Source organism: Saxophila tyrrhenica, assembly GCF_035928015.1.
Source record: "Saxophila tyrrhenica strain CCFEE 5935 chromosome Unknown scaffold_4, whole genome shotgun sequence".
NCBI classification, from domain to species: Eukaryota; Fungi; Ascomycota; class Dothideomycetes; order Mycosphaerellales; family Extremaceae; genus Saxophila; species Saxophila tyrrhenica.
Window position 1 is genome coordinate 461,485 of NW_027041736.1, and position 15,480 is coordinate 476,964.

The window sequence follows — 15,480 nt, forward strand, 5'->3', positions numbered from 1 at the left end:
CCGCAACGTGATCTTGTCCGACTCCTGCCGAGCGAAAGCGAAGCCGAATCTCACAGCCCCCAACCCTCCACTCCACTTCCTTCCACGCGCCTGAACGTGAATCCCGTCACGCGCACTGCTTGCCGAAACCAGGAAGCACAACGCTCCGAAGCTCTTTGGGTGCTACACGACGGCTGGGGCCAACCTGCTGCTGTAAGCTGAGTCGGCAAGCTGCCTCGGCCCCTACATCCCCATCAGGCACAATGGAGGATGAGAACATGCCGTGCTTGAGGATCACAGAGTGGAGAACGGAGTATACGAGAGCTGTGCTCGCTATACCCAACGCGAGCATGCCTCGGCCAGCTCAATGGGTCTAGATCTGGTAAGACGACTCTTATACTCAGCGTGATCCTGTTAGGGCCGCCTCTGCAAGGCGTCTTTTGTATCAAGTCTAAAGACTATCTTTGGATACTCAAAACTATCAATATGGCTACTGCAGAAGTTCTAAACAACGTCGATCTCCTCGGACCCCAGCAAAAGCAAATCAACCTTGGAGCGGACTTCGAAAAATCCGACGACCCGTCAACAAGCAAAGCCGCCTTCGACCCCGTGAAGCTCAAGGAGAAGTACATCGCCGAACGAGACAGACGTCTTAAGCACGGCGGTGGCATCAATCAGTACAAGCTAGTAGAGACCAATGGCCCCTTTGCTCACTACCTTCAGGACCCCTGGGTGGAACCTGGCTTCACTCGGGAGCCGGTCAAGGAAGAGGTCGATGTGGTCGTTGTAGGTGGCGGCTATGGCGCTCAGCTTGTTGCTGTCCGGTTGATCGAAGCTGGTATCACCAACATCCGGATGATCGAGAAGGCGGGAGACTTCGGAGGTGAGAAGAGTGCCTTCAACTTCGAGGGTACGTAGGCTGACGCTGTGCAGGCACGTGGTACGTCAAAATGATGGGTGGGAGGGTTCTCCGAAAGTCCTCTGGGGTCTCAGGACCACGGGGTGCTCCGAGACACCACCACTGTTGTTCCACTTGTCGAGACATCTGCTAACCCTTCTTCGCATCACTCTAGGTACTGGAATAGATATCCTGGAGCTCAATGCGACATCGAAAGCTACATCTACATGCCCCTCATCGAGGAACTGGGTTTCATGCCGACGGAAAAGTATGCTCGCGCAAAGGAGCTGCTGAAGCACTCCGAGCTGATTGGCAAGAAATGGGGACTCTACGAAAAGGCACTGTTCCAGACAGAAGTTCGAGGCTTGAGATGGAACGAGTCAAAGGGCGTGTGGGGTGTCGAGACGAGTCGAGATGATGATATCAAAGCAAGATTCATCGTTCCATGTGCTGGTCCTTTGCATCGGCCGAAGCTACCAGGTGTCAAGGGCGTTGATGAGTTCAAAGGCCATAGCTTTCACTCCTCCCGCTGGGATTACGGATACACCGGAGGCGATGTCAAGTCGGAAGGGGTCAACAGTGGAGAGCTGACCGGTCTGAAGGACAAGAGAGTTGGCATCATAGGCACTGGGGCCACTGCCGTGCAAATTGTGCCAAATTGTGCGAAATATGCAAAGGAGTTCTACGTCTTCCAGAGGACACCTTCCTCCATCGATGTCCGCGGCAACAGACCTACGGATCCCGCTTGGGCTAAGAGTCTGGATTCTGGATGGCAATCAGAGCGCATGGATAACTTCAATGTCATCGTCAATGGCGGGATCTTACCGAACGATATGGTTAAAGACGGATGGACGTCTATTCTCCATAAGCTTCTTGCCAGAGGATCTACTGCTGATGCGGACGACCCCGAGAAAGCAGCGGCTGAGCGACAGATGGCAGACTTTGAGAAGATGGAGCAGGTCCGCGCACGTTGTGACGAAGTCGTGAAGGACAAGGCAACAGCTGAAAGCTTGAAGCCGTATTACAATCAGCTCTGCAAGCGGCCTTGCTTCCACGACGAGTACTTGCAGGCGTTCAACCGGGACAATGTGCATCTGATTGATACCAAAGGTGAGAGCACAGCCAGGGGTCTTTGCGGGAATGGCGTACTGATCTACACGCAGGAGCCGGCATCGACCGCATTACCGAGAACGGCATTGTAGCGAACGGAGAAGAGATCGAGCTGGACTGTATCATCTATGCAACAGGCTTTGAGCTTGCCACCGACTTCTCCCACCGCTCAAACATGGAAGTCTACGGCCGTGACGGCAAGACAATCACCGAATGCTGGAAGAACGGTGCACGAACATTGCATGGCTGGACCACACGAGGCTTCCCAAACTGCTTCTGGATCAGCATCGTGCAGGCGGCCCTCACTCCCAACTTCATCCACGTTACGAGTGAGCAGGCGACGCATTTAGCGTACGTGATCAGTAATTGCATGAAGAAGGGGGTCAGGACCGTAGAGCCAACAGAAGAGGCTGAGGATGGCTGGGTTAAGACGATTGTAGAACTTGTGGGCCTTCGAGCTGCATTTCTGAAGGAGTGTACGCCTGGCTACTGTAAGTGTTGCAATGAAGGTCATCAGAGCACAAGCTAATTCCATGCAGACAACAACGAGGGCACGCCTTCAGCATCTGCAGCACAGAATGCTGCTTATGGCGGCGGATCTCCTGCTTTTCTGAAGATTCTCCAAGACTGGAGGACGAAAGATGACTTCGAGGGCTTGGACGCCAGAAAATTTGAAGAGTAAGGTTAGCGGTCATGACCACTCAGACAGGGACTGTTGGTCATCAAGTCCACCGCCCTCACCATACAGCAGATCTTTTTCTACAGCGCACCATAGCTACGTAGGCGTTCTAACCGTTATAAACTCAACAACAAGCAAACATCTGCCGCTGTACCTGCAGCTCGTCAATCTACATTCGAGAACATGTCGGGCAAGCAAGCAAATAACCTTCCGTATGACTGCCCCAAGGTCACCATCCATCCCAGTCGAACGATCCATCGGACATGGGTCTACGCACACATCAACGGATGGACCTCGCAGCACAAAGGCACGCTGATCGAGATCAAGGGCTTGACGATCACAATCAGGGAGGATGATGGGACGCTGGTGCAGCTGCTGTCGCGGTGCTTGACACAGTCAGATGTCATGATTGTAAGTCCTGAATGGTTTATCGATCACGAGACAATCTGACTGACGATGCGCCAAATAGCTCGATGCCGTCGGTTCACTTCCGTTCGAGGCTGGGGCTGGGGTAGTCCATAGGTCGCCGAAACATCAGCGTCGCACGGGAACGAAGAGGAAGCGGGAGGCGGATGAATCTGGTAAAGACGAGGAATGCAGTACGGACGAGGGGCAGGAGGAAGCTCTTGAGGACAAACAATGATGGAGCAGAGGTGAATGCGTTGATGCAGTAGTTCGAGGATTCGTGGGGGCTGAGGGACGAGATCTGTTGCTCCCTCGGTCAATGCCGTATCTCGTCGACAGGAAGCACAGATCATGTCATGGAAAATCTCACAGCTGTAGCCTCAAAGACTTTGTTGAAAGAAGTTTTGTCATGGTACGGAGTTAGACGGGCTACATAGACGTAGACGTAGAAGTAGGGTACATGTCCGTGCACCACTTCACCTCCTCATCTGGAGGGCTGCTTGCATGTGCAGGACCGACGACAGCAAGGCATATCGCGCACGTCATCAGGCGTCTTACCCAAGCCGTTCCGCTCGCTACGTACCTGCGTTGCCTTCCTCGCCCCTACCGCCCTCGACGGATCGCCTGATAGACACATGAACAATCGCCTCAACCTTGCCGCCCATCCGTAATCCTGCTCTTCCAGCTTCTTCTCAACGACTACCAAAGCCGAGGCACCTGAGAAGCGACTCACTTGCGCCCACGACCGGTCACTTCCTCCAGGTCTAAGGGTTACCCAACTATGGCAACCCAGGCGCACTGCGCATTCTGCTTCGAGTGCTTATCGGCCAACTTCGAGCATCGGCAACCTCTGGCGCTAGCACAAGTAGAAGAGCTATGGGACCAGTACCAAGACAGCATCAACCCGAAGGCAGAGACAGAAAGCGAGGTGGTGGACGTCGAAGATGAAGAGGATGCCGAGATGACTGACGCGGACATCGAGGAGCCTCCGCCATCTGCCAAACCCGCTGCGATATCACGACTGCTCAATCGCAATCGAGATGCTAGCGCTGGGAGCTCGTCCAGTAGCCTACAGTCAAATCAATCGGGAACTTCGTCAGTGCAAAAGAGCAGCGGTTCGGGTGCGGAAACGCCTGCCAGCTCAACAAGCTCGCTGACCTCGAGAACATCCTCTGCATCAAGAAGAAGACAGGACAAACCAGGAGAATACCCACTGTTCGTCACATGGAATACCATAAGCAGGAGCGGCTACAAGAGCCTGCGAGGATGCATCGGCACATTTGAGGCGCAGGGGCTCGAGTACGGCTTGCGAAGCTATGCCCTCACGAGGTGATTACATTCGAAGTAGATGCCGCTCCCTGCATACACTGATTATGATCCCCTAGCGCCTTTGAGGACGTCCGCTTCCAGCCGATACCAGCCAGCTTGCTACCCTCACTCAGCAATCACGTAACTCTCCTCACCGACTTCTCGCAGCCCACTAAGGACCCTCTGGACTGGACACTCGGCGTACACGGTATCAGGATCTCCTTCTCATACCACATGCGGCGGTACGGTGCCACGTACCTTCCGGACGTAGCCAAGGAGCAAGGCTGGACGAAGGATGAGACGCTCGTCTCGCTAATGAGAAAGGCGGGCTGGAGCGGAAGCAGTAGAGACTGGCAGAAGGTATGGCGAGACGGCAAGGGTGAGCTCGTAAGGTACGAAGGCAAGCAGATTGGGCTCAAGTACGACGAGTGGAAGGCTTGGAAGACGTGGGCGGAGAAGGAGGGAGTAAAGTCCAAGGCTTTGAACTGATGAGCATGAGTGCACGATTGGATAGCTGTCTGACAGAAAGCGCGGCGTTGGTGGTAATGGCTGACGATTTGATTGAGCTACGATAGATACCCTACACTGGTTAGATGATGCCGAAGGCCATTCAGTTTGCCTGCCTATAGCATTCTCAACTCTACCGACATCTACCTCTCTGCAGCACTACCAGTCACGAGGGAACCTGTCGTAGCCATTCTGCTCACCTCCTGACAGCATCGAGAGCTCGCCATTGGAGCCTCGCACCATATCTTCGAAGCTATGGACCCTTGTCAGCTGCCGACTGAATCTGGATATCAAGACATCAACTCACCATGACTGGAACATGTTGTACTCCATCTCATCGGTGTACACTCGTCGAGTGTATACCGCCTCCTCATGACCAATCTTGATGGTCTCTGTGCCCCTTCCGGCAGCTGCAGCATCTGCCTGAAGCTGAGCTTCGATGCATCGATCCATGGCGCCAAACAGGTAAGTGGCGCCATCAACGGTCTTCGAGACGGTCAGGATACCTAGTCAAACAGTCAGGCACAAGTATTGACATGCTGCAGAGGCGTGAAGGATCATACCGTGGTTCTGCAAGATAACAGCCTTCTTGTTTCCAAGAGCTTTGGCGAGCCGGCGGCCTTCCTCATGAGCAAGAACGATACCGCCGAAGTTGTCATAGATGGCATGGTCTTCATAGAATCGACAAGCATCCTGGTTGATCGGTTCAAGCTTGCACCCCAGTGCCGAAAACGCCTTGGTCGGGATGGAATGGCAGTGCACTGCCGAAACTACATCTGGCCGAGCCTGGTGGACTGCGAGATGGATCGAGAAGCCCGCTGGGTTCTACCTTCAACATCAGCATCGTTATCTGGCCCACAGCGGCCTGCTCACGTACAATTGCATGCATGTTCCCCTCCGGCTGCACAATACCCTCCTCATTGACCAAACAAAGATCGTCCGGCTTCATGTAGCGGAACGACTTGCAGAATGGATTGATCCAGAAATGATCAGGCTTGATGGGATCCCTGACAGTCACATGGCCACCAGCTCCCTCGTTGTTGTAGCCATTCGCTCCCAACCATCGAATGCAGGCCGCAGCATGAAGCTTCCTGAACGCTCGCTCGTCCAGAGGGTCGTTGAACTTTGGAATCCGTACTTGCTTGACGGTGTCCGTCTGAGCGCCGCTGATGGGATGCGCTCCGTATGTGAATCGATCGAGCGCTTTCTCGCCAGTGGAGTTCTTGAGTTGCTTGTAACGCTCCTCGCCGGTCAGTTGATCGGTCGGTCGGGTCACAGTTTCGATTGCCGAAGGTGCCATGATGGATATTAAGATGCTGAAATTGTCGTACTCAATGCTAGATCGTTAGAACGTTCTGCCTGGGATTCAATGGTAAGTCAAGACAAAAGATAACGAGTTGCCACCATGCCTTCAGTACAACCGTGGAGCCCCGCTTGGAGATGTTCCGACCTCGGGGTCAGGACAGATGTACCAAGTACCTTCGACCTTCGCCCTTCGTAAAAGAGAATGCCGGGTCCGGTTGCGAGCCATCGACGAAGGATGCAAAGGGAAGCAAGCCACCGTCGGCTTGCGATGAATAACTCCAGAAGCTATTTCGACGACGCCTACTCACAGCACAGCGGTGTTGAATGCGCATCGAATAATCCCAGAATCTTGCAAACCAACTCTAGCCAAACATCGGAGCACAGGCACTTCACCTCAGTTCTTGATGTTCCGCCATACTCACAAAGACTCAGGGTTGAAGCACACGGACAACACAAAAAGTGGGACATTGAATGGGGGCAAAGCTCGTCAGAGCGCCGTTGTCAGGTATCATGGTATCATATCAGGTAATTTCTTGAGAAACTCCATGCAATCTTCATAGGGGTATCATGCTCCCATCATCTCAACCTCCGCCAGGTGTGTGTGTGCTCGCGTGTGGTGGATAGCACTGTTTAGTGCTTGTCCATGCCGAGTGCGCCCTTGGCCTTGTCTGTGAGGAGTGTTAGTCGCTGTCAAGCAAGCAGAAGTCAAGTGATGCGTACCAAGCACACTCTCGTTCTTGTTCGCATCCTTCTCACGGGACATCTTGTCCATGGCAGACTGGCCGCTGCTCTTCTGGCTGTCCGGGACCGCGTCGCTGCATGGAGGTCAGTGGAAGGTGGTCGGGGAGGGAGAAGTAGACACTCACCGAGCAACCTTGTCGCCAACGCCAGTGATGCTATCCTTGGCCTTGTCGACGTTGGACTTGCTGCTGTCTGGGGTCATCTCTGAAACAGTCTGTCAGTGACATGTGGAAGCAGGTAGGGACGAGCCAACTCACTGTCGCCGATCTTGTCGGACATGTCCTTGCGGCCGGAGTCCATTGTTGTGGATTGGCGTGTGTTTGGAAGGAAGTGTGTGAGTTGAGCTGTTGTTTGTGGGTGATGAGGTCAAAGTCTGCTGTGGTGAAGTGTGTTGAGAGGAAGAAGGAAGAAGAACGAGCTTAAAAGCAGGAGATTGATCTCACGGCGTGTTGCTGAGAGCAACGAACTATGACGTTCCTTGTCGTCTTGAAGAAGCAGGAGCAGCAGGCACATGATCGCTTTCGTCAGCTGCTCGGTCCAAGTTGGCAAGAACACGCAGCATTCCTTTGTTTCATTCGTTGCACCTCGCGGCAGTTGGCGCGTCTGACACGCTAAGGGTTGAAAGAACGCTCTCACCTGCTTGTTTCAACTGTCCTCATCGAGATCTCGTGAAGGTGCCATCGCTCGCGGGCGGCCAACTTTCAGCCGAGCAATGACGGAGACGCCACCTCCAAATTGTCTCTCCAGTAATCACTGCGCCTGCATCATACCAGAACACCATACTTGAACCATGCATTCATGAAACGTGCCCAAGCATTCCGCAGCAAGCGCAGCATCTGAAGTTGGCAAAGCGTCACATGCAGGTGAGGTGTTTTTTACGATTTTACTTTTGACAATGACGTCACTTTTTGCTCCCGGCCCGACTTTCGGAAAGTGTTCCATCCTGGATTCCCCATATCACGTGATTTTCGGAGTGAATGCACGAATCGCCAGGCATGTGCGCCCTCTATACCTGATTACGCTTCAAACGGTACATATAAGAAAATGACCTCCTCCGACGACACTCGCTACAAGCTAGTCTTCTTCGCGCCTCCAGCAGCGCTCCCACCCATCAAAGATGCAGTGTTCGCCACTGGAGCTGGAAGTTATCCTGGTCAGGGCGATTACACAAAGGTTTGCTTCACCACCCCTGGCATCGGGCAGTTTCTCCCAGGCGCAAATGCGAAACCTGCGATCGGAGAACCGGGCAAGGTGGAAGAAGTGGGAGAGGTCCGCTGTGAAACCATCTGTGTTGGCCGAAAGGTGACGGAGGATGCTGTCGCGGCGCTGAAGGCGTGAGTGCTTTTTCTGTTGGTCGAACGAGCGAAAATTGTGCTGAAACGAGCCCAGGGCTCATCCGTACGAGACTGTCGCCTATGATGTGTACAAGCTGGAGGCATTTTAGCATGTGCCAGCTAGCACATGAGAGGGTGTCCTTCTCCGAACAATTACTGTGATACATTACACTCAGGTATATATTGTTCCGCTCTATGGGCAGTTTCGCAGCTGGAGAAGATCTCCAGGGAGTTGACCAAGTCGGTGCCTTCCTCGTTTTATCTGTACTTCCAAGCCTGCTACGCGTCAAGAGATGGTAATACGAGTGTACAAGTCAGTCATGGCTTACGACGGATCGCCTATGTCCAGCTCCTTCCCATCTATTGCGGTGCTCTAGACTGTATTAGCACGTAGTCGTGAAGCCACGTAGGTGGTGGTCGAACTCACGAAGAAGCTTTGGGCATGCCAGAGGCCACCGGGAGACCGTAGTTGGGCTTTCCAGCCGCACAGTACTTGGGCTTGTACATGTCGGGCTTTGAGCTGGGCACTGCCGTCACGGTAGAAGTCTCAGTCTTAGTTTCGGTAGTGGTTTCAGTCTCAGTTGCTGTGGTGGTTTCCGTTGTCGTCGACCACGAGGTGATGACTGAGGTGGCTTTTGGAAGTCAGCGTTACTTGTTTGATGTTCGTTCTGGCGAGTGGGTGTACCAGTCTTCGTGGTGCCGGGAGCGGTTATCGTGCGAGCTGTAATCCGTCAGTGCTTGCTATGATTGAGGACATGTCAAGTGTCGGCTCACTCCACGGGCAGTAGGGAGGGCTGGTTGCGGCGGCGGCGAAGCCGATGGCGAGTGCGATGGCGAGGAACTTCATCTTGGTGGTATCGTGGAAACGAGCGACTGTAGTTGGTAGGGTATAAGGAACGTGGTTGCGGGTAATCGACAAAAGGCGGAGGGCTTGTTGCGTTACTACAAAAGACAACCAGAAGATAGTGAAGGCACACAGTACTTATGGTGAGAACCAAAAGGCTATGAGCCTCCAAACTCTGTAGTCCTTTAGGAACTCCATCAAACCATTGACCGTTGCTCGCGGTGGAAATTGTTCGAGGCAGAGACCTTTGTAAACCTACGCTGTATGCTTTGAGTCTGTGCACCACACTGCCGGCTCGGTCATTGTCCCCAACATGATGAGAACCACAGATAAGTCTGCGATCATGGTATGCCGCTGATGTTGCCTTGTTCACATTCTCCATCCGTAGTTGTCCTCGTTGGCAACGAATTCGCTCTGGCGCGCGCCAGACGCGTAAGCCTCCCATCAGCAGCAGTTCTAAAGCCCATGGAGTGGCCTTAAGCTTCAGTGGTCGCGATACTCACAGTTCAGCGGTCTCTCAGCCCCGTGGTGGGCCACGAGGTTGGAAGAGTCCAGATGCGATCGTGAAAGGAGAACGCTGGCGCGAGCTAGCACCGAAGCAGAAGGAAGCTAAATTCATTCGGGACATTGCAACAAACTCTCCTCGACAATCCCTCTGCTGCAAGACGTCCATCGACAAGACGGGCCCAGCCTCCTGAAGGCGTCCCAAGTCCAACTTTCGGTGGGAGTCGGGACAGAGTCTGGCAAGCGCAGGAGAAGATCGATCGGGACTGGGCGAGTCCTCCGGCAGTGAGGACTGGGCTTTGTGAGGAGCTGGTCGGTATCACAGCAGTGTTGATGTCTGGTCTGGGTCTCTGAGGTCTCTGGGTCTCGAAAGTGAGCCATCTCGACGAACGTCGGCCTCCGGAGCTCGACACAACGCTATGAAAGGCGACAGTTGGTGATTGCTCCTTGGTTTGCCACTCCGGCGCCTGGGCAGAGGATACATCTGGGAAGGCACCCAGCAGGGTACGCTTGTGCTCCGTTGGACAGGGGCTATGTGAGGTTCTGGAATCGCCAAAGATGCTTGCTTGTGAACAGAGTCTTCTTCGCTGGTTCCATGTTCTAGTTCCAGTGCCACACGATCGACAGTGGACCAGGCTGCTGTGACGAGAGGCGTAGTCTCTTCTTGCATATCAATTGCGAAGTCCTCCATTGTCTTCATAAACGACAAACAAGGCAGGCGGCAGGGGGAGTTGCCTTGCAGAAAGTGGCACAAAGTGGTGGACAATCTGCGTTCCTTCCTCATGTGGCGAGACTTCTGCCTGAGCCGCGTATCACGTGCATTTCACAGACACGTTGAAGACTGATATAAGTTCATCTTATTGCCAGACTTCTCTCACACTCCTTCACCAACATCAAACTCTCACGAACACATCAGACCTACAACGTGGGTATACTGACAGTGGGGACAACCTCACAGCTAACCTCATCAGTTCAGCAAATCAAAGCAACCACCACCTCAAAACCACACACCAACCATGGCCGACTCCAACCCATCCAACTTCGCCAACCTTCCCAAGGAGACTGTCAAGGAGATCGCGAGTAAGTTCCAGCTCATACTGCCGTTAATGCCACCACCTGACATCTCTCAGGCATGGGCGGGAAAGCCAGCCACGGTATGAATGGCACCAACGGCTCCGACCACGCCGCCGACAAGTCCCACGAAGGCCGCAACCCAGACAGTACTTTCACCAAAGGCTCTGATGCTGCCTCCGCCGCTGGTCACCTCGGTGGCCTCCACGCCGCGGGCAAGGAGGAGTCTGGGAAGGAAGGCAACGGTCGTCGTGAGGATGGCACGTTCTTGCCGGGAAGCGAGGCCGCCGCGAAGGCTGGTCACAAGGGCGGCGTGGCTGCTGCTACCTCTGACAACTAGGCGGGGTGGTGTGCTCTCGTACGACTTGCGGATATGATTTCATGATGAATGAGAACGGGAGAAGTACACAGGGATGAGTTGCACGAGGGATGATTGATGAACCAAAAGGCTTACGGTAGCACTCACTTAGACCGGAAGCACTTAAAAGCATGGAATGCAGATTGCTTTAATCACCTTCATCTGCACTGCAGGCTGTCGAGAAGGTCTCACATCGTATGCACCACCCTTTAATTTCATCGCCCACTAAGATCACTTCCCGACAAAGTCGTACTGATGCCGTGGCGCCTGTGCTATGAAGAACACAAACTCCTTCTCCTTCGATAAATTCACTACCCGATGCACATCACCAGGTCCAACAGCAAGAAAGGCGCCTAGCTTCATCAGGAAGTCCTTCTTCACTCCCTCCTTCGTCTCTGTCTCGATGACAGCCTCGCCCTCAATCGGCATGAAGTAATCCCAGACGGTGCTGTGGTAGTGGATGGGGACCTCCCCGCCGTTGGGTTTGAGACGTATGACGGTAAATTTGACTTCACCAGAGGAGTGGACGAGGGTTGGGTGCCAACCGCCGGGCTTGCCTTCCACGTGAGGCACCTCGTGTAGATTGGGAATGTAGTCTGGTTTGGTAGCGTTGGTGATCCATCGATGGCCTTGCACCAGGAGCGGCCTGGTTGATGAAGGATGATGAGCTGATGAGAGAGCGGGTCGGCAGCTGGCAAGTCGCCTTGTGATAAGAGCCATGGTTTGCATGTAGTCTTGTCGGTAGCGAACAGCGCGTTTCATACCAACGAGCTCGCAGCTTACCTTCCTGCGGGTTTCTCTTGTAGAGCCATCATATTCCTGCGGCTGAAGTTCTCAAGCTCACCTCGCCCTTCCCCACGCAAGGCGGAGACAAGGTTCGTTCAAGCCGCGTCGCGTGAGGCTTCATCGCGCAACCTGTTGCAATCGATGAAGATACCGTCGACGCTGCAACGAACAGAAGGATGGATGCAGCATGAGATGTTGGGGCTTCCACAACAAGCCTGACTGCACTGCTTCCGGCTTATCGAACGTCAGACGGGACGAAGGAAGATCCTGCGACTCCCAGGAGCGAGTGCTATCTTCGACAAGCCAAGGATGACCTGACCTTGGCACTCCTTTCTTTGCTACCTAGTACCTACTCTATCAAAGCATGTGATCTTGCTTTGCTTCTCTGTCTCTGTCGCTCGCTGATGGAGTGCTCGTCGCCGGCTCGATAGCACCGCCCCTTCGATACCTCGCAAACATGCCGGGCCGTACACGAAGGACCCGCGTGTTGGTCCTTGTGGTCTTCGCCCTTGTAGCGATCGTCTTGTACACCAGAAACACCAAACCAGTCGACGACTACCGGCAGTACTTCAAGGACAAGGCCGGCGGCATCGGAGGTGGTGCTGTGCTCCGTCCTAAGCCGGAAAAGAACCCATATACTCCTAAGGCTCCCGAGTCTGGACCTGAGACCGAGCAAGCACAAGCACCACAGCCTGCACCCGCACCCGAACCTCCTACCCCTCCTAAGCCTGAGACGACGACGACATCCAGTACGACTGTTCAACATGCGGCGAAGAGCTCCTCTGCTACGGAAGACCATTCAGAACCCACGCCGCCTCCTCCAAAACCTGCGCAGCTGCCCGAAGAGGACTTGCCGTACGAGGTTGGCGAGGGTCGGGTAGAGATCCCAGTGGTCAAAAACAACCCTCAGACCACAGCACTGCATTGGTCGAAGATGCCAGAGCACTTCCCAGTCTCTAGTACCATACAACTTCCAACCGGCACCCCTGTCCCTATCCCTCGCGTTCAACGCGCGGTCAAGAAGCTCGCGGATGCTGGTGCGGACAAAGAGAGGCTGGCGGTTGTCAAAGGTGTTACCGAGCATGCTTGGAAGGGCTACAAGGAGTTTGCGCTGGGCTTCGACGAGATCAAGCCAGTCTCTGGCCGGGTGAACAATCCGTTCAATGCTTGGGGAGCAACATTGGTGGACTCGTTGGATACTCTCTGGATCGCAGGCATGGAGGAGGAATTTGACGAGGCAGTGGCCATTGTTGAAAAGATCGACTTTACGACGAGCTTGAGACAGGACATCCCCATCTTTGAAACGACGATCAGATACCTCGGTGGGCTGATTGCTGCGTACGATGTCTCGGGAAAGAATTACATCACGTTGCTGGACAAAGCTGTGGAGCTAGGTGAAGTGCTCTTCAGCATCTTCGATACACCGAATAGGATGCCGCAGACTTATTATCGATGGAAACCAGCATTTGCGTCACAACCACACCGTGCGAGCAACAGAGTGGTATTGGCTGAGATCGGTACTTTGAGTCTGGAGTTTACCCGGCTGGCGCAGCTTACGAAAGAGCCCAAATACTACGACGCAGTCGCACGGATCACTGACGCTTTTGAGGAGTGGCAGAGCAGCACTCGCATCCCGGGGATGTGGCCCACGTCGTTCGATGCCTCTGGCTGCAACAAGACCGCCACGCGCATCAAGGAGGAGCAGATGGTGCCTATTGGAGACGATGGAAAGTATATGACCACCACTGACCCCGTCAAGAACGACGGGAGCGCCAAGCTGGACAAAGATCCAAATGATCTGAAGGCTGGCTTGCAAAAGAGTCTCGATGAAAATGTCGCTGCTCATCAGCCAGGCGTTGGGAAGATCCAGTCATGGGCTGATCCCGTCAAGGAGAAGTCGTCAAACGAAGATCTGGGCTCGAGCAAGCGAAAGCGTGATCTGGACGACAATGCTGGCCTTTCGAAAGTTGTCTCGTTGGAGGGAAGGGATGCCAACGAGCTGGATGACTGCGTACCGCAAGGACTGGCATCAACTTCAAAAGGTACTCAAGAGACCTACACGCTGAGCGGAGCAAGCGACAGCATGTATGAGTACTTGCCCAAAGAGTACCTCATCCTTGGCGGTCTCGTAGAGCAATATCGCTCTATATACCTCGCCAGCGCCGAAACAGCCATCGCGAAACTTCTTTACAAGCCAATGACGATCGACAATCGCGACATTCTCATGATTGGTGAGATCAGAAGCAGCCCGAACTACTCCAAGCCGCTTGACAGTCGGGACTTCATCGAGACTTTCAAGCCGGAGGCCGCACATCTGGCTTGCTTTGCAGGCGGCATGTTTGCCATGGGTGGTGTCATCTTCAACAAGCCGGAGCATGTCGAGATTGGCTCAAAGCTCACCGATGGTTGCGTGTGGGCGTACAACGTGACTGCTACCGGCATCATGCCTGAAGGTGCAGAGCTGATGCAGTGCGAGGATACTTGGGGTGACTGTCCTTGGAACGAGACGGCTTACTGGGATGTGCTTGATCCGTATTGGAAGACCAGGACCCAGAAGCCTACGAGGGTCGTCGACGAGACAAAGAGAGAGGACTCCGAGGCTGTCAAGGATGAAGACTCTGACAAGCCTGACGACACCATCGTCGGGCCTCAGAAGCCTCAGCCCAGTTTCATCAAGCGGGGAGCAGATGATGGCCAGGCTTCGCCCAGCATCGTGAAACGACAGCTCGTAGCGCCTGGCGCCGAAGAGCCAGACATGCCTGCTGCTCCATCAGTTCCGGAGCCACTGCCACCAGCGGAAAAGCCCAAGGTGCGTGGTGGCGCTGTTGCGGACTACACTGAAGAGCCGATGACCCACGAAGCGTTTGTCAAGGCCAAGATCGAGGATGAGCGTCTCCCGCCTGGCTATACCCGCATCACGCATCGCGGCTACATCCTCCGGCCGGAAGCCATTGAGTCGGTCTTCTACATGTACCGCATCACTGGGGACCAGCACTGGCGCGACGTGGGCTGGGACATGTTCACGTCCATCGACAGTCATACTCGAGCGCTACATGGCAACTCGGCAATCGACGACATCACGAAGGCGGCGCCCGAGATGCTGGATCAGGAGGAGAGTTTCTGGCTGGCTGAGACGCTGAAGTATTTCTACTTGTTGTACGATGAGCCGGAGAAGTGGAGTCTGGACGACTGGGTGCTGAACACTGAAGCGCATTTGTTCAGACGACCAGAGGGCACGTTCTTGGAGGGCAAGTTTACGTGAGGTTGGCGTGACGGTGGTCGTTTATAGCGGAAGATACCCTGGCGTTGGTTGGGTCTTTGCATACGCTGCATAGCGTGGATAGGGTGTGCTGTTCGTTGTTGATGCCTCAATGTACGACTAGCAAGCATGGAGTCGATAGAATTGTGATGAGCATCGCCTGCCATTGTGTCTTCCGTCCACGGACACAAGCTCGTGCGAAGTCTCGTCAAGCGTTCGTCGTCGTGGTCGCCAAGGTGCTCGTCAGCCCAAGCAATCCTCAAGCGCCTCGTCGAACCTTGGGACAGTCCCAAATTTTGACCATTCTTCGAACTTCACCTAACACATATACATATCCAAACAACATCAAATGTCTTCAACAGACAGTGTCCTACGCCAAAGACCGTCAATCG

At 54.1% G+C, this 15,480-nt stretch overlaps 9 protein-coding genes across 9 annotated transcripts; 6 read left to right on the forward strand and 3 right to left on the reverse strand.

Moving 5' to 3' along the window:
* Positions 1–465: 465 nt before the first annotated feature.
* LTR77_002820 (uncharacterized protein) lies at positions 466–2,669 on the forward strand (the record flags this gene model as incomplete). The annotated part of the gene is made up of 5 exons (XM_064800079.1): positions 466–862; positions 913–919; positions 1,053–1,987; positions 2,041–2,478; positions 2,527–2,669. 5 exons carry the CDS (start codon positions 466–468, stop codon positions 2,667–2,669), a joined length of 1,920 nt encoding a protein of 639 aa, XP_064661418.1.
* A 180-nt stretch (positions 2,670–2,849) lies between these two features.
* Positions 2,850–3,309, forward strand: LTR77_002821 (uncharacterized protein; the record flags this gene model as incomplete). The annotated part of the gene is made up of 2 exons (XM_064800080.1): positions 2,850–3,077; positions 3,136–3,309. The coding sequence occupies 2 exons, from the start codon at positions 2,850–2,852 to the stop codon at positions 3,307–3,309; spliced, it is 402 nt and encodes a 133-aa protein (XP_064661419.1).
* A 543-nt stretch (positions 3,310–3,852) lies between these two features.
* LTR77_002822 (uncharacterized protein) lies at positions 3,853–4,868 on the forward strand (the record flags this gene model as incomplete). The annotated part of the gene is made up of 2 exons (XM_064800081.1): positions 3,853–4,400; positions 4,457–4,868. 2 exons carry the CDS (start codon positions 3,853–3,855, stop codon positions 4,866–4,868), a joined length of 960 nt encoding a protein of 319 aa, XP_064661420.1.
* Positions 4,869–5,045: 177 nt separating this feature from the next.
* On the reverse strand, positions 5,046–6,186 carry LTR77_002823 (uncharacterized protein; the record flags this gene model as incomplete). Its single annotated transcript, XM_064800082.1, has 4 exons — positions 5,046–5,139; positions 5,194–5,392; positions 5,450–5,711; positions 5,764–6,186. 4 exons carry the CDS (start codon positions 6,184–6,186, stop codon positions 5,046–5,048), a joined length of 978 nt encoding a protein of 325 aa, XP_064661421.1.
* Positions 6,187–6,821: 635 nt separating this feature from the next.
* Positions 6,822–7,232, reverse strand: LTR77_002824 (uncharacterized protein; the record flags this gene model as incomplete). Its single annotated transcript, XM_064800083.1, has 4 exons — positions 6,822–6,859; positions 6,912–7,006; positions 7,058–7,136; positions 7,190–7,232. 4 exons carry the CDS (start codon positions 7,230–7,232, stop codon positions 6,822–6,824), a joined length of 255 nt encoding a protein of 84 aa, XP_064661422.1.
* Positions 7,233–7,976: 744 nt separating this feature from the next.
* LTR77_002825 (uncharacterized protein) lies at positions 7,977–8,376 on the forward strand (the record flags this gene model as incomplete). Its single annotated transcript, XM_064800084.1, has 2 exons — positions 7,977–8,266; positions 8,322–8,376. 2 exons carry the CDS (start codon positions 7,977–7,979, stop codon positions 8,374–8,376), a joined length of 345 nt encoding a protein of 114 aa, XP_064661423.1.
* Positions 8,377–10,630: 2,254 nt separating this feature from the next.
* Positions 10,631–11,025, forward strand: LTR77_002826 (uncharacterized protein; the record flags this gene model as incomplete). The annotated part of the gene is made up of 2 exons (XM_064800085.1): positions 10,631–10,694; positions 10,745–11,025. 2 exons carry the CDS (start codon positions 10,631–10,633, stop codon positions 11,023–11,025), a joined length of 345 nt encoding a protein of 114 aa, XP_064661424.1.
* A 249-nt stretch (positions 11,026–11,274) lies between these two features.
* LTR77_002827 (uncharacterized protein) lies at positions 11,275–11,858 on the reverse strand (the record flags this gene model as incomplete). The annotated part of the gene is made up of 2 exons (XM_064800086.1): positions 11,275–11,689; positions 11,827–11,858. 2 exons carry the CDS (start codon positions 11,856–11,858, stop codon positions 11,275–11,277), a joined length of 447 nt encoding a protein of 148 aa, XP_064661425.1.
* A 428-nt stretch (positions 11,859–12,286) lies between these two features.
* LTR77_002828 (uncharacterized protein) lies at positions 12,287–15,091 on the forward strand (the record flags this gene model as incomplete). The annotated part of the gene is made up of 1 exon (XM_064800087.1): positions 12,287–15,091. One exon carries the CDS (start codon positions 12,287–12,289, stop codon positions 15,089–15,091), a length of 2,805 nt encoding a protein of 934 aa, XP_064661426.1.
* Between the last annotated feature and the right edge of the window lie 389 nt (positions 15,092–15,480).